The sequence below is a fragment of the Pristiophorus japonicus genome, chromosome 1 (assembly GCF_044704955.1).
Source record: "Pristiophorus japonicus isolate sPriJap1 chromosome 1, sPriJap1.hap1, whole genome shotgun sequence".
Lineage (NCBI taxonomy): Eukaryota > Metazoa > Chordata > Chondrichthyes > Pristiophoridae > Pristiophorus > Pristiophorus japonicus.
In genome coordinates this window covers 162544536-162565106 of record NC_091977.1, presented here as the reverse complement: position 1 = coordinate 162565106, position 20571 = coordinate 162544536, and the positions used below count along the sequence as shown (strand labels likewise).

Below are 20571 nucleotides of genomic sequence, written 5' to 3'. Positions count from 1 at the left end.
AAATTGAGGCCTTATTGTCATCTGCAAACTTCTTAATCATACCCACAATATTCAAGTCCAGGTGATGTATGCTACAAAAAGAAAGGGACCCAGCAATGAGCCCTGTGGAACCCCACTGGATACAGCCTTCCAATCACAAAAGTACACATCAACCATTACCCTTTGCTTCCTGCCTCTGAGCCAATTTTGGATCCAACTTGCCACTTTGCCCTGGATTCATTGGGCTTTTACTTTAGTGACCAGTCTGCCATGTGGGACCTTATCAAAAGCTTTGCTAAAATCCATATACATTACGTCATACGCACTGCCCTCATCGACCCCCCTGGTTAATGGCTCTCAAAATTCAATCAAATTAGTCAGGCATGACCTTTCCTTAACACATCCATGCTGACTGTCCTTGATTAATCCATGTCTTTCCAAATAAAGATTTATCCTGTCCCTCAGGATTTTTTCTAGTAATTTTCCCACCACTGAGGTTAGGCTGACTGGCCTGTAATTACTCGTTCTATCCCTTTCTCCCTTTTTAAACAAAGGTACAACATTAGCAGTCCTCTGGCACCACACCTGTAGCCAGAGATGACTGGAAAATGATTATCAGAGCCTCTGCTATTTCCTCTTTTGCTTCTCTTAACAGCCTGGGATACATTTCATTCGGGCCTGGGAATTTATTTATTTTCAAAGCTGCTGAGCCCCTGAATACTTCCCCTTTCACTGTTTATCTCGTCTAATATTTTATACTCCTCCTCCCTCATTGCAAAGTTTGCATCGCCCCTCTCTTGTGAAAACCGATGCAAAGTATTTATTAAGAATCATAACCACGTTTTCTGCCTCCACACACAGATTTCCTTTATGGTCTCTAATAGGCCCCACTCTTTCTCTATTTATCCTCTTGCTCTTAATGTATTTATAAAACACATTTGGGTTTTCTCTGATTTTACTTGCCAACATTTTTTCATGCTCTCTCTTTGCTTTCCTGATATATTTTTTAATTACACTTTTTATACTCCTCTAGAGTTTCTGCAGTATTGAGTTCTTGGTATCTGTCATGAGCTTCCCGTTTTTTCTTTTATCTTACCCTGTATCCAGCGGGCTCTAGATTTGTTAACCCCACCCTTTTTTCCTTTAAGGGAACATACTTGCTCTGTACCATCAGGATCTCCTCCTTGAATGCCTCCCACTACTCTGACACTGATTTACCATCAAGTAGCCATTTCCACTCCACTTTGGCCAAATCCCATCTCAGTTCAGCAAAATTGGCTTTACCCCAATTGAGTACTTTTTTTCCTGGTTCACCTTTGTCCTTTTCCATAACTACCCTAAATCTTACTGAATTATGATCACTAGCACCAAAATTATGATCACTAGCACTCCCACTGTTACCCCTTCCACCTGCCCTCTTCATTCCCCAAAACCACCCCCTCCCTTGATGGGCTTGTTACATACTGACTAAAGAAGTTCTCCTGAATGCATTTTAGGAATTCTGCATATTCTGGTCAGACCACTTGCTCCCAGTTATGGGTGCTCTAGTTGTCAACCACCTTGGCCTGCAGCATGACAAGGAGATGGAGCAGAGGCAGCAAAGAGGAGGACAAGCTGCTTGCAGAGGAAGAGTAGGGCTCTCAGCAGGAGGCCTTACCCACCTCTGGTCTTCCGAGAGCAATTCACTTACCTCAGCCTGAGCCAGGAACAGTATGTCAGACGCTGCGCTTTACGAAGGAGGTGCTCACGGAACTCTGCCACCTCTTGCAACCAGACCTGCGGCCACACAATGGGGCATGCATAGCGCTGCCAGTGACTGAAGGTGACTGGCCCTGAATTTGTTCGTGTCGGGACCCTTCCAGGCTGGAGCAGGTGATATCTTTAACATCTCCCAGTTCGCCGTTTACTGAACAGAGAGAAGCAGACAGAGTATGCACCTGGCTTTGTCAGAAAGCAGGCTTCTCTATGGTGCAGGGCGCCATCAACTGCATGCACGTGGCTTTGCGGGCACCGCAATGCTGCGATGTACCACAACCGCAAAGGTTTCCACCTGCTGAATATGCAGTTGGTGTGACCATACTCAGCATATCATGATCGTGAATGCCCGGTATCCTGGCAGCACCGATGCTGCTTTTATTCTGGGCCTGTCCGCTGTTTCCTCAGTCTTTGAGCCACCACCTCAAACCAGAAGATGACTACAGGGTGACTAGGACTATCCCTTGACCACCTGGCTCATGGCTCCGCTCCATAACCCAACCTCACATGGCTAGCATGCGTACAATAAGAGCCATACTGCCACACAAAAAATTGTAGAGCAGACCATTGGGGTGCTGAATAAACAGTTCCACTGCCTGGACTGCTCTAGAGCAACCCTGCAGTACTCACCAGAGCGCATCTCAAGATTCGTCATGGTCTGCTGCATGCTTCACAACCCCGCCAACATGAGGGCACAGCCCCTGCCACCAACTGAGGAGGAGGCAAACCAGACAGCTGCTTTCTTCCAGGGCTGTCAGTCATCGAATCATCTGACTGCGGTTCCAATGAACGCAATCCCAATTCCACATTCACCAATAGTCCCACACCTTACCATCCCTTTGATACAGAACATCACAGCATTTTCTTGGCCACGATGCTGAAATAAAAGTCACCACAAAACAAATATTCAAATTTATACATCAATCCATCCAATATTGCATAAAAAAGTCAGCTAATCACCCTTGTGCATTCCTTTAGTGACTGTCTTCCATTTTGGTGACGGACTCCTCCGTGCTCCTTGATATTACATTGTATATTAATGATTTAGACGAGGGGATTAAATGTCGCATCTCCAAATTTGCGGATGACACTAAGTTGGGTGACAGTGTGAGCTGCGAGGAGGATGCTATGAGGCTGCAGAGCGACTTGGATAGGTTAGGTGAGTGGGCAAATGCATGGCAGATGAAGTATAATGTGGATAAATGTGAGGTTATCCACTTTGGTGGTAAAAACAGAGACAGACTATTATCTGAATGGTGACAGATTAGGAAAAGGGGAGGTGCAACGAGACCTGGGTATCATGGTACATCAGTCATTGAAGGTTGGCATGCAGGTACAGCAGGCGGTTAAGAAAGCAAATGGCATGTTGGCCTTCATAGCGAGGGGATTTGAGTACAGGGGCAGGGAGGTGTTGCTACAGTTGTACAAGGCCTTGGTGAGGCCACACCTGGAGTATTTTGTACAGTTTTGGTCTCCTAACCTGAGGAAGGACATTCTTGCTATTGAGGGAGTGCAGCGAAGGTTCACCAGACTGATTCCCGGGATGGCGGGACTGACCTATCAAGAAAGACTGGATCAACTGGGCTTGTATTCACTGGAGTTCAGAAGAATGAGAGGGGACCTCATAGAAACGTTTAAAATTCTGACGGGGTTAGACAGGTTAGATGCAGGAAGAATGTTCCCAATGTTGGGGAAGTCCAGAACCAGGGGACACAGTCTAAGGATAAGGGGTAAGCCATTTAGGACTGAGATGAGGAGGAATTTCTTCACCCAGAGAGTGGTGAACCTGTGGAATTCTCTACCACAGAAAGTTGTTGAGGCCAATTCACTAAATATGTTCAAAAAGGAGTTAGATGAAGTCCTTACTACTAGGGGGATCAAGGGGTATGGTGAGAAAGCAGGAATGGGGTACTGAAGTTGCATGTTCAGCCATGAACTCATTGAATGGCGGTGCAGGCTAGAAGGGCCGAATGGCCTACTTCTGCACCTATTTTCTATGTTTCTATGTCTTTTTGGTAGGCCTGCCAATGCAACAAGCATTTCATTGGGCATACCCATCAGCCTTCTTTTGTAAGCTTCTCCATCAAAGTCCTTATCTTAGTCCTCTGCAGCAGAACTCGTGTTTGACGACATCCTCTGGGGAGCCGGCACCTGCCCTACCCTTTTCCCCTGCCCTGGCTCCAGGCCACTCATGCCTGGTGTCTCACCACGTGCAGATCCCACGTCTTGCCTATCCTCTAAAGTACGCGGAGTGTCAGTATCTGAGCTTGTGGCTGGGAGTGTGAAACCGAGTGACGCTGTATTTTCATGATCACGGTTTTCCTGCTCATCCACCAGTGCCTGGCCAGGTGGCAGTTCTTGGCTATCTGAAAGGAGAATTGCACAAGGGTTAGGTTATGATGAACCCTTACATGCTTACACCATCTGCACTTTGTAAGTCAGAAGAGATAGTCGGATGAGGTTCTCGTGGGATATGATATAGAGGATTAAGTGTGAGGATACCATCATCTTGGATTGATTCTGCTTGCCATGGGCTCGGCGATTGCTCTCCCAAGAATGGTCAGCACCGTCTCCTCCAGGGGGTGAGATTATGCAGGTGTGCCTGTGCCCCTTTGGGTTGCCCCTGCTGGCTCTGATTGTGAGCCACCTTGTTCTGCAAGATAAAGAAAAGTGTGTCAATGTTTGGGTGATGTGCCTGTCATCGGTGAATAGCTGGCAGTATGTGCAAGCTGTAACATGTGGGTGAGAGTTTTGTAGCAGTGGTAGCTGTGTAAAGGTGAGTTGAAGCTATGAATATGGGGTATGAGTTATGTTTGGTAGAGATTGTTGGTAGGTGAGTGATGGGGATGTGGTGCATTAAGCAGTGTGAGGCTAGTGGTGCAGATGGTGGGATATGGCATTAAAAGATGCATTCACTCACCTTGACGATACGCGTGATGTCATTAAACTTCTTCCTGCACTGTAGCCAGGTCCTTGGGGCATCACTGCTGGCATTGACAGCTACGGCTATCTGCTCCTATTGGCGTTTTCGATTTTGCCTGGAGGGCCTCTCTCCTTTCCATCTCCTGCACAAGACCTCCAGAGCTGCATCAGAGAACCTTGATGCATGCTCTCTCCCCTGTTGAGACGGTAGTTGTTTTACACTATCTTCCCCCAGCCAGTTGATTGAGCGGCAGCATGCAGTATTCACCTCCACTTTAAGAGCTGCAGACCACCTTTAAGAAGTGGAGGCTAGCTTTCATTGGCGTGAGCCTTGCACAAACTAGGGCCCCTTGCTGAGCACTCAGCAATGCATTCAGCGCTGGGCTGACGCTACAATAATTATAGCTAGCTGGCAGCACAAAGGTCGCATGCTGACTGCATTCCTTTCAGCGCATGATCGAGTATCGCGATCCCAGTGGCCTTTTTTGGGGGGGAAACCCAATTTTTAGCCCTTAGTGTCTCAGTGAAGAGCCTCACTGTTTCTTTACCTGCTCACGGGCACCACACTGGAACTGACGTCCGGTGACAGCAAGTCTCTGCTCTAAAGCCGGTCAAAATATTGTGGGTGGCTGTCAGTGAGGTGAATGGCAAGCGTGTTCCTTCAGTGCTGATCGCAAAATCCGGGCCTATATTTCTCCTTACTTTGTATCTGTAAAGAATATCTTTTGGGCCATGATTATGGTTCTTGGAGCAGTATGATGCCCCTTTCATGGGATTACTTTTAATTGGCACGGCATAATGGGTGTAATGTAGGATCACTTATGAATCCTATGTGCTCGCTGCTCTTAAAGCATTCTTGGAACCAGAATGGATCAAGCTCAGAACAAAGCTGAAAGCATATAGGAGAATAGTCATTGGACAACTGACCAGTGCAGTTTTAAGCCCTTGGCAGGAATAGTGAGCAATCACCACTCAATATAAAAGAGAAAAATGGACAGAGAGGCTGAAATACAGAAATTAACATAGATGCAACTAAGAGAGAAGTAAGTAACTTTAAGGGCTCAAGTTTTGGACCCCCGCTAGAACGGCGCACATCGGAGAGACCCGCCTGATTTGTAGAACAGAAATTGCGCCGAATACCAACCTCGCGATTCTCCGATATCTGTAGTCCTGTTTCCAGCTCGGTGCGGCGCAGCAGGAGCTGCTGGGGGCGGAGCTACAGCCCTGCGGCAAAAACAGTGCCGGCAGCTGCGCGCGTGCACAGTAGCTCTTGGCCCTCCCAGCGCGTCCGGGCGATGGCCCTATCCCTGGCCCAAGGGACGTCGCCCCTATCACAAGCCAAGTGGCCTGACAGTTCTCACCTCTTCCACGGCAGCCCGTCCGGCACCTCCTGAGGGCAGGCCCCGCCCAAAGTCCTTGGCGGCATCCTGGCATTTCCTGGGAGTGGGACCCGCCCGAAGTGGTGTCCTCGTCGGCGGCGGGGCCTGCCCGAAGTCCTGGGCAGCGGTCATCTCCTGGGAGCAGGACCCGCCCGAAGTGCCATCCTCGGCGGCGGGGCCCGCCCAGCATCTCCTAAGGGGGGCCCCGTCCCAGCAGGCTGTTGGCGGGCTCCTGGTGCTGCAGTAGGTGAGTAGAAACTTTTAATTTTTTATTTATTGATTTTTAAAAAAATGTTTTATTAATTTTTTTTTGGTTGCTTTATTGATTTATTTATCATTTATTATTAATGATGGCTCTTTATTTGTAAAAGTGAAGTGTTTAATGCTTGTAAAATCACCTAACTTCACTCTTAACTTCCCTTCCCCCCCCCCCCCCTGCCCCTATCCCTCGTTCCCTGCGCCTAATTTATGTGTAGGCAAGGTTTTTCTGAGCATACAAAAATCTACACTTACTCCATTCTAAGTTAGTTTGGAGTAAGTTTTCGCTGCCTAAACTTGCAAAACAGGTGTAAGTGGCTCGTAACGCCCCCTTTTGGGGAAAAAAAACTGTTCTAAAACTAAACTATTCTAAGTCACGAATTGGAGCAAATTAAATGTCAAGAATTGCAATTTCTAAGATACTCCATACTAAACTAGTTGCTCCAAAAAAATAGGAGCAACTCTAGCCGAAACTTGAGCCCGAAGAGTTAGCGGCTAGGAGAAGGCTGTGATGTGGCCTGTAACCTTGCAGAATAATTCCTGCAATTGATTTCAAGTTCCATCCCAACAAAGATAAATCACTCCTATAAACATAATTCATGTGATGGTATAATCTGCTGTGCGCGATACTCTATATTATGGACTAACTCAGGAATTAATTGAACTTGGACAGGGTTTACCTTTTACTGCTCTGGATGTTTTCCAGGAGTTCTCACCAAGTTTGTGTACAAGTGGATTTGACTGTTTAATGCTAATTGTAGTATTCCAAGCATGCAAAATAAGTTGAAAAGATACCTGCGCTCTATTTTATTCTGAAAATGCTGATTTGTAAAGTTGAATACCAATCTTGTTGCCTATATTCACTTTTTTCTGCCTAACCAATTCTTCGTCAATGTGTTCCAGGTATTGAAATCTAGCATAATTCAGCAGTTAAACTCTTGATGCATTGTGACACCTACTGTGTTAGAAGAAAAAAAACGATAAAAATGTGGAACTAAAAAAACATCTCGCCTACCCTGCACATGCTTCAGTTCCAGATGTTGAGCCAGCTGGTCCACCATTTTCAGTATATCATCATTATAGGGTAGCTGTTTACCAGGTGGGAGAAGGCCCTTAAAAGGGATTCATTGTTTGCATAAAGGACACGTATAGAGATCTGTGGTTCAGCAAAATAAATCTAAGTGGAAGTGGCTATACAAGCACAACATTTTTGTTTGAATGGTTTAACATTTTTCTTTCTCATCTTTCTTGGGCACACTTAGAATTATGGCTGCGGGGTGAGATGTGTTCTGAGATGGTACAATCTGCCTATTTTTTAATAGTTAACTACAACTTACATTTATACAGCACCTTTTAAACATATAAAAATGTCCCAAACTGCTTCATAGGAGCATAATATTGACATTGAATTAAAGGAGGATATATTTGTAAAGCTTGGTCAAAGAGATAGGTTTTAAGGAGGGTCATAAAGAAGCAGGGGTGGAGAGGCAAAGAGGTAATTCTAGAGCTCAGGGCCTAAATAACTGAAGGCAATGGTGGGGTGAAGGGAGTGGGATGCATAATAGACCAGTGTTGCAGGAACGTGGAGCTCCGAGGGTTTGAGGAGGTTAGACATATGGACGAATGAGGCCATGGAGTGATTTGAACACAAGGATACATATTTTTAAATTGGTGGACCTGGAGCCAATGTAGGTCAGTTTGCACAGGGGTTATGGGTGAGTGGGACTTTGCAAGTTAGGACACAGGTTGCATCTTTGCAAGTCTATAATGAGACTTGAGCTCACAAACATCTGACTCCCAGCAGCTGAGCCAAATTGACACAGTTTATTGGTTTTCAGCATTACTTATCAACGCTATCTAACTAGTACTCAATTTATGGACTTAAAAATGATGAAACGACATTTATTAAAATTAGTACCTATATCCAAACAAAATTTAAATGTTTCAAACACCTTGCTTATTATTTGTTCTACATTGGGGATAAACTGTCCCCATAATCCTTCGAACAAAAAAAAGCCTCTTCTTTCTCAGCGGAATAGATCACTCGAACTCATACTCTGGAATAACAGGTTGCCTATGCCGAGAAGAATGTTGTTTGTTCAGTATATATTGTGAATTAACTACCTACGAAATGGGCAGTATGTGTTTAATAAAATAGCACCACAGTTATAATGTCACTGCACATTTTAGATTATTTAGTTTCTAACTGTAAGACGCTGCAGGAACATTTTGGAAAAATAATAATCAGAAGCTGGGGGCCCTGCTACTGGCCTGAATAGTGCAAAATGAGTAAACTAAATTAACATACACAATAGTACTAGGGTATAAAATTTTGTTCACTTAGTAATACTTTAACATTAAAACATTAGGTGTTGTTACAAAATAACTTTTTAATTTCTGCAGAAACTTGCAAATTGAGTGCTTGCATATTCACTGTGATTGTGATAATACTCTTACACAACATTAATTGGCATATAGATTTATAGTTTGCATTTCCCACAAACTTTTTTAGAAAAATGTAGAAGCTCACTTCTGCTGCTGGGAGCAATCAACACAGTGGCGCACGATGAGATTTAATAGCCTTCATATTTATTACGTTAATTGGATTTTTCCCATTCAGTGAAAGTACAAAGTGGTAAGTTCCAGGATTTTTAAAGCTCTTTTTTTTCTGCTATTTATTTCAAGAAGCCAAACATTACAAAGTTGAACCTGAAGAACTCTTTGCTGCAGTACAGTATTAGTTTAACACAAGTATATGAAAATTGCATAGGATTTTACAGCACAGAAATGGACCATTCTGTGTTTATGCTCCACACAAACCTTCCTCCCATTCTTTTTACTTCATATCAACCTATCAACATATCCTTCTACCCTGTATTCCTTTCTCCCTTATATACTTTTCTAGCTTCTCCTTAAATGCATCTGTGCTATTCGCCGCAACCACTCTCTTTGTGGTAGTGAGTTCCATATTCTCACTATGTGAAGAAGTTTCTCCTGAATGCCTCATTGGTTTTATTAGTGACTATCTTTATGGACCCTAATTTTGTACTCTCCCACAAGTGGAAACAACTTCACTATCTCTACATCTATCCTATCAAACCCCTTCATAATTTTCAAAACATCTTTCAGGTTGCCTCTCAGTCTTAACTTTTCAAGAGAAAAAAATCCCGGCCTGCTCAGTCTTTCCTGATAGTTGTTCCTCACAGTTCTGGTACCATCCTTGTAAATCTTTTTTGCACTTTCTCGTTGCTTCTACATCCTTTTTGTGATGTGGGGACCAGAGCTATGCACAGTGCTCTGTGTGGTCTAACCAAGGTTCTGTACAAGCTTAACATAACTTCTTTGTTTTTTGAATTATATTCCTCTGGAAATGAACCCAAGTGTTTTGTATACACTTTATATGGCTTTGTTGGCCTGCGTTGCAATTTTTAATGATTTATGAATCCGCACCCCAAGATCCTGTGGTTTCAGTTGTAAAAATACTTAGACGTGTGTCATTGCCGCCTTTCCTCACAAGAAATTGACATAAGTAAATTAGAGCCTTATTTGAAAGTATCCCATTGTTCCATAAAACTGCAATGGGTACTCTGTAGCCCAACCATGCAGATTCGACTGTTCCAGATTGGCACTCTATCTGAAGTCGGGAGCCAGATGGCCCCGGTTTTCTGTGGAGATGTTCCAAAATGCAGACACACTCACCGTAAATATTGTCACTGAGCAACCTAGCAAGGGAGGGATGCCCAAAATCACGTGCCTCTTAGCAGCTAAGAAAACTTGTGTTTGTTTTCTAAGCATATATTTTGGTAAATATAAAATTATATTTACCAAAATATATGCTTAGAGTACACCCCAGAGGAAAACACTGTCCCAAGAATTATTCTCCTTTCAACTGTTTTGTTTTAAACTTGTGCTACATGCTGAGCAACGTCAGCTGTAAAAGAAGAAAATACAAGCACAGATCCCTTTCTGGAGCGAGTTGCCCAGGCAGCAAAATTTATCTGGTCACTTTTCTGTTTAAATTAAAACAAATGCACTGTAAAATATTTAAACTATGTCATTTTAATAAATATGCACTGCATCTCTATGAACAATCTCGTGGTAGAGAAATTTTATTTTAGTATCTCAACTTTTGGGGGGCAAAATCACCCGGCCGCGAAGTCCCGCCCCCGACATGGAATTGTCTTCGACACTCCGTTTCCTTTGAGGGGCGCTCCGAGGCAGTAGAGCAGCACTGAGGCCAGCGCTACACGGATGCTGCGCATAGCTCTAACGTGCTACAACGCCTCTCCCCTTGATTGAAGGGGAGGGCCGCTGCGTACTCAGCATGGCCCTTTGGTGGTCGCCACTGAACCACAAAACGGAGTGCAGGCAGCCCGGTTTGCACTAGGACTGCCATGGTGGGCCGACCCAAGAGTCAGCCGACAAATAAAGATGGTGGCCCGGGGCGCTGCAGGCCTCCCATTTCAACAGCGCCCTGGGAGTGGATGTCCGGTAGCTTCGCAACCCGCAGGGCAATTTCCCCAGCGGGTTGTTAAGGGGTCGGCATGGGGTGATTACGTCATCGCTGGTTGCGCCACAGCCCGGTGCGCTAACTGCGGGGCGTGTCTGGAACAGCACCTCCCAAACATCCGGGGAGATTTCCTGGGAGGCGCTACCGTCCCTCTCTCCTGGGCGAAAACAGCCTTGTGCCCTCCAGAGGTGCTAATGGGACTATAAAAAGGGACAATTTTGCCCCCTTGATATTTCATCAATGTTAGGGGTAGTAAATAAAACCAATGATTTGTTCAACGAACTGGCATAAATCCATTTAGTTTGACTGAAAAAATACTCCAATTTCTTCAGAATGATTGGTAAAATAATCGAATCGCTCATTTGTCATTTATAAATGCAGCATATTAAATTAGCTAAGTTTCCAAACAAAGTTATCATAACCGAACCAAAACCATCTGTTCTGGGAGCTTTAAGGAAGTGATGAGAATGTAGTGTCTACTATATATAATAAATAGTGACTTTCATGTAATAACAGGGAATACCTTTTCTGTACTATTATTGGGGTGTTGGCATAATTTGTTAAATATCACTTGAATAAACAATTATTTTCAGAATAAGTTAATAAGATTTTTTTGTTTGTTCGTCCATGGCATGTGGGCGTCACTGGAAAGGCCAGCATTTATTGTCCGTCCCTAATTGCTCTTGAGAAGGTGGTGGTGAGCCACCGCTGCAGTCCGTGTGGTGAAGGTACACTCTCAGTACTGTTACAGAGGGAGTTCCAGGATTTTGACCCAGTGGCGATGAAGGAATGACTATATACTTCCAAGTCAGGATGGCGTATAACTTGGAGGAGAACTTGCAGGTGATGGTGTTCCCATGTGCCTGCTGCCCTTGTCTTTCTAGGTGGTAGAAGTCACGGGTTTGGGAGGTGCCGCCGAAGAAGTGAGTTGCTGCAGTGCATCTTGCAGATGGTACACATTGCAGCCGAGGTATACCAGTGGTGGAGGGAGTGAATATTTAGGTGGTGGATGGGGTGCCAATCAAGAGGGCTGCTTTATCCTGGATGGTGTTGAGCTTCTTGAGTGTTGTTAGAGCTGCACTCATCCAGGCAAGTGACTTGTGCTTGTAGATGGTGGAAAGGCTTTGGGGAGTTAGGAGGTGAGACACTCGCTGCAGAATACCCAGCCTCTGACCTCTTGTTGCCACAGTATTTATGTGGCTGGTCCAGTTATGTTTCTGGTCAATGGTGACCCCAGGATGTTGATGGTGGGGGATTCGGCGATGGTAATGCCGTTGAATGTCAAAGGGTGGTCTTTATACTCTCACTTGTTGGAGATAGTCATTGCCTGGTACTTGTGTGGTGCGAATGTTGCTTGCCACTTAGCCCAAGCCTGAATGTCATCCAGGGCTTCATTTTCTAAGGAGTTGTGAATGACACTGAACTCTGTGCAGTCATCAGCGACATCCCCACTTCTGACCTTGTGATGGAGGGAAGGTCATTGATGAAGCAGCTGAAGATGGTTGGGCCTAGGACACTACCCTGAGGAATGTCCTGGGGCTGTGATGATTGACCTCCAATAACCACAACCATCTTCCTTTGTGCTAGGTATGACTCCAGCTAGTGGAAAGATTTCCCCCCGATTCCCATTGACTTCAATTTTACTAAGTTTTCCTTGATGCCACACTCTGTCAAATGCTGCATTGATGTCGAGGGCAGTCACTCTCACCTCACCTCTGTAATTCAGCTCTTTTGTCCATGTTTGGACCAAGACTATAATGAGGCCTAGAGCCAAGTGGTCCAGGCAGAACCCAAACTGGGCATCAGTGAGCAGGTTATTGGTGAGTTAAGTGCTGCTTGATAGCACTGTCAACGACACCTTCCATCACTGCTAATGATTGAGAATAGACTGGACAGCAATTAGATGGATTGGAGTTGTCCTGCTTTTTGAGGACAGGACATACTGGCAATTTTCCATAATGACCGATAGATGCCAGTGTTGTAGTTGTACTGGAACAGCTTGGCTAGAGGCGTGGCTAGTTCTGGAGCACAAGTCTTCAGCACGACAACCAGATGTTGTCAGGGGCCAATAGCCTTTGCCGTATCCAGTGCGCACAGCAGTTTCTTGATACCACATGAAGTAAATCGAATAGACTGAAGATTGGCTTCTATGATAGTGGGGACTTCAGGAGGAGGCCGATGTGGATCATCCACTCAACACTTCTGGCTGAAGATGATTGCAAATGCTTCAGCCTTGACTTTAACACTCACATGCTGGGCTCCACCATCTAACCGTGTAACTGAAAAGCTTGTGTCGAAGCTTCATCTTTATATATTAATTAGATATTGTTTTGATGAGAGTTGCAGAGTCATGTCACTAAACCAGTCTAATACAATCAGTTTTTCTCTGTGGCCATAAATGTGAGAGCAAGAATGCCTGGATACCCTTCCAGCTGCTGTTTCTGAAGCCTATAGGGCTGGATTTTCGGTTGGAAGCTTCTTAGGCGGTAATCTAGTGCCGGGAAATGGTTTGTGTCTGCAGCCACAAAATTCAGCAGTTGTGCACTGACAGTGGAGCGTAATGCTAAGGGAAGCGTTCGAAGCTTATCTTGGGGCTCTAGGCCACGTGAGCAACTGAATATCCGTTGCTAAAGAGCTGGATTTGTAGCACCCTAAGAGAGGCCTTCGTGGAATACAAAAATCAGCACAAAAAAACATTCCCAATATATTGCTCACCCCAAATAAAGATCAAGCGCAAGAAAAAAAAAACAAAACAGTAGCTCTTACCTCATGCAGTCAGTCCTTCCCTCACCGCCGCCGGTATAGCTCTGACCACCAGCTACGGGGAACTACGGGGTCAGCGCAAAACAAATTTTGAGATCGGGACGATCAGGGCTGCAAGTCTCCAAACCTCCCAGAGCACCAGGTAAATTCATAGAACTTTTTCAGGTCGAAGGCCTCCGACCGCAATTTCTGGGCCATTACATGTAGAAATTATTAGTCTATAAAATGGTAACCACACATTTTAAAATATGAAATAACATTTGCAGCTAGTTTTTGCATGTTTGTATCCTAAAGTGTAGAGAATAAAGTTGTGATGTAGTTCCACAAGACGTGCATGTTAACGTGTTTTATAGGGATCGTCAGCAATTGGGCTCAACATCTACTTTGCCCTTGTTTGGCTTTAATAAGGTGCCGAATACCAGCTATCCTTATCCAAACTTCTGGGTTGCTTCTGAACAGCTGCTGTTTGAATTTTAATTTATGTGCTGCCAATTCACATGGTTTCTATATTCAACAGGACCAGAAGAATAACAGCTATTCAAATGCTAAAACAGGGAAACAGACTATTTGGCCCATCTCATCTCTGTTGTTTTTCTCCGTGAGCCTCTTAGTGTGATCTTACTCTCCTGTTTGCTCCACATACCCTTTAATACTCATCTGTTTCATGTAACTATCAAATTTAAAACAACTTGAGGCTTCAGCAACAGTTTGTGACAGATTTCTTTAACTTCTGCTTTAATTCTTTTTGCCATTCTTAATGTCTTGCTTACCGATGGAAGTATTCTATGACAGTTTCTTATAACCCTTCATAATCTTTCCCTCTTTCAGATTACCAGTTAACCTTGTCAACTCCAATGAAAAGAAATCCTAGCTTCTTAAGTCTCACTTCATAACTGTGACTCCTCATTCCTTGTATAAATAAAATTGAATCTATGTTGTAATTTTTGCATTGCCTATATATCCTTCCTATAAGACAGTTCCCAAACTTGCATAGTATTCCAGTCATGACCTAAGCAATATTTGTAAAAGTACAATATTATCTCCTTGTGTTTTGTATGCTGTGACTCTAGGTATAATACCAAGAATTCCATTTTCCCTTTTTTACATGGATTAGTACCTGTGATCTGTGTATCTGTACACAAAGATCCCTTTGCATTTTTAAGATGCATCTCTTTTTTTCCTATTATTTTCAAAATGTATTCATTCAGATTCTACCATGATGAGAACTGCATCTTCTGCCTGCCTATTAACAGTAATGTTCGGGAATGGAAATTCTGGCTTATAAATCTGTTATTCCACAAGCTCATGGGGTTCAAAGACATTTATTGGCTTTCATATGAATTAAGCATACAGTGATAACTATCATTACAAACAATTACACGTACAATGATAACCGTTACTGATAATTACACATATACTTGAAACACTTGCGGTACCATGTACCAGATAATTCACCATATCATCAGTTTTGAGTTCGAGGGGACCAACTAGCCAAGCCTTATTGAGTTCTGAAGTATCTATTCTAACACCATTCTTTTTATACCTTTCTTTCAATCTAGCTACATGAGGACCCACATTTTACCTCATCCTATTAGCCGGATTTCAGTTTTAACCAGAATAACTTGACTCACTACCTAATTTTCCAGATCTATAGCAGGTCCCTTTACAAGGCTAGAGTTAACAGAGCAGTTCTGTAGCCCCTCCTGATCAGCTAAAACACTGTTTAACTGGAATCCCTTTTGCTAACTGAACAATGCTAACGGGAACGCACTTCAGTTAGTTAATATAAAGAATTTAACAGTTTCGTTTCAGTAATTCAACAAAAAAAAGTGGAAATCAACACAAATGTTGTAGATGTTCTTTGGCAGACCTTGTCAGTTTTCCAAATGGATTTTCTATTTGGGTAATACTTGCTCATTACTCTAGAAATAGAAAAATATACATATTTTCTTGGAATTATCTTTTGTCTGAACTTCTGTCTGAGGCTGAACCAGACTGTTCGCAAACTTGGTGTCATATTTGACCCTGAAATGAGCTTTTGACCACATATCTGCAGCATAACTAAGACCACCTATTTCCACCTCTGTAACCTCGTCTGTCTCCGCCCTTGCCTCAGCTCATTTGCTGCTGTAGCCCTTCTCCATGCCGTTGTTATCTCTAGACTTGGTTATTCCAACACACTCCTGGCTGGCCTCCCCCATTATACCCTATGTAAACTAGAGGTGATCTAAACCTTGGTTGCCCATGTCCTAACTCGCACCAAGTCCCCGCACCCATCACCCGTGTGCTCGCTGATCTATATTAGCTCCCGGTTAAGCAATGCCTCGCTTTCAAAATTCTCATCCTTGTTTTCAAATCCCTCCATGGCCTCACCCCTCCCTATCTCTGTAATCTCCTCCATCCTGAGCTGTCTGCACTCCTCTAATTTTGCCCTCTTGAGCATCCCTGATTATAATCTCACAAGCATTGGTGGCCGTGCCTTCTGTTGCCTGTCTAAACCTCTCTGCCTCTCTCTCTCTTTCCTCCTTCAAGATGCTCCTTAAAACCTATCTCCTCACCTGCCCTAATTTCTCCTTATGTGGATCGGTGTCAAATTGTTTATCTCATAATACTTCTGTGACGTGCCTTGGAACATTTCACTACGTTAAAAGAGCTATATAAATACAAACTGTTGTTATCTAAAACATAGTGATTTAAAAAAAAAAATCTTGTTACAGATGTGGCACTGCAATCTTCAACTGGCAAATAAGGTTGCCATTTTGTGACTGTCTTAAATTAACTTTTTGAATTTCTGCTTTCATTGGGATCAGTCATTATCTTATTGAATTGCGGAGCAGGCTCGAGGGGCCGTATAGCCTACTCCTGTTCCTATTTCTTATGTTCTTATGAATAGTATCCAGGGAATGGAACACTTCTACTTTCAGTACCCAGTGTCAGAATCAAGTATTCCTTCATTGGCAACTGGTCTGTAGGTCCTTACCAATTTTTAGAACCACATCAAATTAGTTACATAATAAAGTGCTCATTCATATCGGCACTAAAACAGTGAGACAAAAAAGTTACTTTGTTTTTTTTATTTTAAATTACAGGTAGATGCAGCGAATCTTACAGTATATCCTGCAAGAAAACCAAAACTACACAGCAATATCAAGAAGCTACTTGCATCTTACTATACCAGAATGAGCTCTAAATCTATGTATTGTGTAAGTTACTGTACAGTAGTTTTGTAGCTCTACTATCTTAATGAAAAATGCACTATTTTAATAAAGTAAATATGTTTCTGATTATAGGTGTAAATGAAAATGGAGAATCTTTTTTTAATTTCTTTCTGGTAAAACTGAGAATTATATAATCTTTTTTAAGTCTGTGGAAAAAGCAAGATGACATTTTCCCAGTTTTTTTGTACATATAAACATTAATCCAAGTTTGGACCGAAACAATATGGGAGTTAGAATTTCTGCTTAAAAAATCAGATCTGTATTTTCTGAGTCAAACTTTGGCCCCTTTTTAAAGTTAGAATCAGAGTCATAGAATAACAATGGTCCAGTAACGGAAATTAAAAAAAAAAGAATTGGTGACTAATGTAGGACCAACGGGTAATAAGATGATATAACATCTTTGGAACAATACTAATCATTACTGTAGTTTGTAACACTGATGCTTGATATTTTACAGTGATTTGTTTAAAAAGATTTTACTGCAGTCATGTCAGTGTATTGCATGTAAGTACATTATATAAAGATTCAAAATTTTCAGACATTTTGTACAGAATATACACTGATGTGAAGAAACTAGGGAAGTGTTTACAAACTGAGAGATTCCTGTGATGATTTGTTTGAATATTTTTTCCTATTTTGAAAAGCAGAATAGGAATTTGAGAATGTTGAAAGAATGTTTACTTAATGTTGATCAATGTCTTTCAATTAAATTTCTGTAATAATTTGCTTTTAAGTTTTTCTTTTGGCAAATGACTGGCCTTTAAGCTAAATTAAAATTATATTTGAGTAATAAAACTATTTAAAAAAAAGTTTCAAAGTAAAATAAGATAGAGCATTATTATGTTTGTAGTACTTCTACTGCTAATTTATGTAGAATGCTTACACGTACATGGCTTTGACTCTTCATAAATAAGAGCCATCCCCTTCATTTTGCATCCTCCAATTTCATTAGGACATGTCCAAGTTATTAATGAGAGTTGTGTTTGAGTTTATTTGAATTTTTAAAAAACTTGCTCTCACTTTCTCTTAGATGAGAGATTTTCTAGCTTCAAGACCAGTTCCAATCTTTCTTCTTCTGTATGCATGATATAGCCACATGTGAAATCTGTTTTGTCTATGCACCAAGAGCTTGGAAAGGCAGCTTCTTAAAAGTGAAAGCCAGCCTAACCACTTGGTACAAGTTCAGAGAAACTCAAAATAAATCCACTGGTTCAGTGTATTTCCACAGGTATCCTCATGATGCTTTGAGATCTTCAAATAAATAGTTTAGATCTAACTCTATAAAACCTGCACTAACTTATTATTAACCTGTACAAAGGGTAGATCAATTAAAGTGCTTCCCTGTGCTTCGGGTTGCTCAATGGTCATTGTGATTACCTGCATAATCACACTCTACCACTTTAATGGAATGGGCTTAGCCCTAATATAAGGGCTTCCTATCACCTATTCATGAAGCTAATGTGTCATATTACATAAAATTTCTCTGATAGCCATGTCCAAAGAAAAAAATAGCAATTACCAGTACTTGCCTTTGGACTCATTTGGCTACCAGGATATTTGCCAATTGCTGTTCCACTGTCTCAGCCTTAATAAACATCTGTACTTGGGTTAGACAGCTTTTCAAAATACAGCTTTTTGGAATCTGAACTTCCTATTAAATGAGAGTCCAAACTAGGCCCTTAGCAGGATCTAATACTTCTTAGGACTTCATTCTAAATGACTCTGCAATAGGCTCAAGCTGTGATCATTTCTTAACCCTTTGAGAATACGGATACTATCTACTTAACCCAGGATTCAAATACAAAATTCATTCTGTACTCTCTGTTGATGGCTGTAGCCATTCATGGTGCAAAACTTCTCATTGATTCTAGTCTTCCCTTTTGGCTGAGTTGGGCACTGTTCTCTGCATTGCCAGGTTGATCATTAAAATCGATTGGACATTCAGCACCAGGCTTCCTTTTAACAGACTGACTGTTGAGCAGGCTTATTTTTTGTGAGAACACGAATCCCTGAAAAAGAGCATAATCTGTTCCATTGCGCCACCAAAACCACTCTAGAGCTTAGTGACAGGAGGCAAACATGCTTGGGACGACTCGTCTTCTGACTTTTCTCTCCTACCCACATTGAGATATTAGGTGAGATTAAACCTGTACTCACCATGTTCTACTGCACCACTGTGATGGAGCAATCTTTATTCTTGGTCTGTCTAGAACACTTTCTTTGATCTTGGATTTCAGCCAAGCTTTATGCATGTGATACATGGAACAATCCTAATAGAGCTAGTGAGCATTGTTTAGATTTCATTTATTTAGAATGCCTTCTCCTTTATAGATGCACACTTAATATAGTTGTTAAAGTTGCCTGAAGGGCCCACGCTCCTCCTATTTAGGAAATGGATTCTATCCCAGAGATTCTATCTATACAAAGCTGGTCATTTATCTTTTGTGTGGAAGACATCTTCAGCGTATCATATTTGGTTTATTGTTAGTATTGTTCAAACATTTTACCATGTTCACTGCTGCACTTTTGGGAATTATAATACCAAGGAAGGGCCCACCTTTCATACAGCACAGGAAGTGACAAAATGAGCACCATAATATGGTTTCATCGATGCATAAATATATTCCCATTCATAACCTGGGCTTATCCTAGTTGAACATGAAAGTAGGAATTCTATTCATCTTGAAAGAATTACAACAAATCTATTGGATTCATAGTTTTCTTTTTTGTGCCAGCTGATCATTAAAAATAGGTTGAAATTTATCACAGCATCATTCAAATCAAGCAGAGGGTTTATTTTCTCAATTAAAATGACTGAACACAAATTTTTCATTATTACTGCTGTAAGAATACAATTAACTCATGAAAATGTTAGCAGTAGATTAACATTACTTCAGTTTCTGCATTACCAACCTGATAACATAAAGATGGGTAACCATTGCATGAACTTTAACACTGTCAATAGATTGTTGTGCCAGTGATCTCGGTGAAGAATTTCTCTCAGCATTAAAAATGCATTTAGTTTTTGTTTTGTGCTATCAACACAACTATTGTTTCTGCAAGTTGTTAATGCTGTATATAGCCTATTTGAAGAAATGTACTAAACTGAACATTTTTGGTTAATAAATCAAAAAATTATGAACATTTGTTGTTTGGCTTTGGTATACAAATGCTGCTATGCTAAATTAATATCTCTTTTGTACCTCCTAATTAAAAATCAAGTATGCCTTTTGTGGATGCTACATCAACTGTTGAAAATACCTTGAGACATGAATGATTGTCACAATCACTGCTAGCTTATAAAGTGATAATCTACAGTTGACTACTGGAAGATTACTGTCATTGAAGTAATTACATTGCATAGGTAGCCATTCATTCTGTTGTAAAACAGGTAATGCCAATGCATAGCAGGAAAGTCAGCACCTGAAAGAAAAAGATAGGTTATTGTTTTGAGTTGGACTCTTTCGCACTTTTGCCATTACTTCAGAATTCAACCTTCTAAAGTTTTATATCTTCTTTTCTGTGGTGTGTAAATTAAATTTAAATTAACAATAATTTGAAAAAAAAACTACTGTTTAAAGTTGAGCACTAGCTACTAAAATATACTGGGAGTAGAGTTTCTGTTTTCAGATACGGTTGAAATTGCACTAGTTAGGTTACCGTTCACGTTTCCGCTAAAATTAATTTGCATAAGCAGAAATGGAAAATCTTCCATGAATCAGCACAATCAGGCAGCGTAATAGAATGTAATAAGTATTCCTTGATGTATTTAAGAGTGGCAGCCTGG

The 20571-nt window shown here is 41.8% G+C and overlaps 1 protein-coding gene across 1 annotated transcript in view; it reads left to right on the top strand.

Moving 5' to 3' along the window:
* LOC139235020 (membrane protein FAM174A-like) overlaps window positions 1-19928 on the top strand; it is a 91479-nt gene extending 71551 nt beyond the window's left edge. The window contains exon 3 of the mRNA XM_070866146.1: window positions 16656-19928. Within this exon, the coding sequence (XP_070722247.1) occupies window positions 16656-16659 (4 nt within the window). The 3' untranslated portion in view covers window positions 16660-19928. The remainder of the gene's footprint in view (window positions 1-16655) is intronic.
* Window positions 19929-20571: the final 643 nt, after the last annotated feature.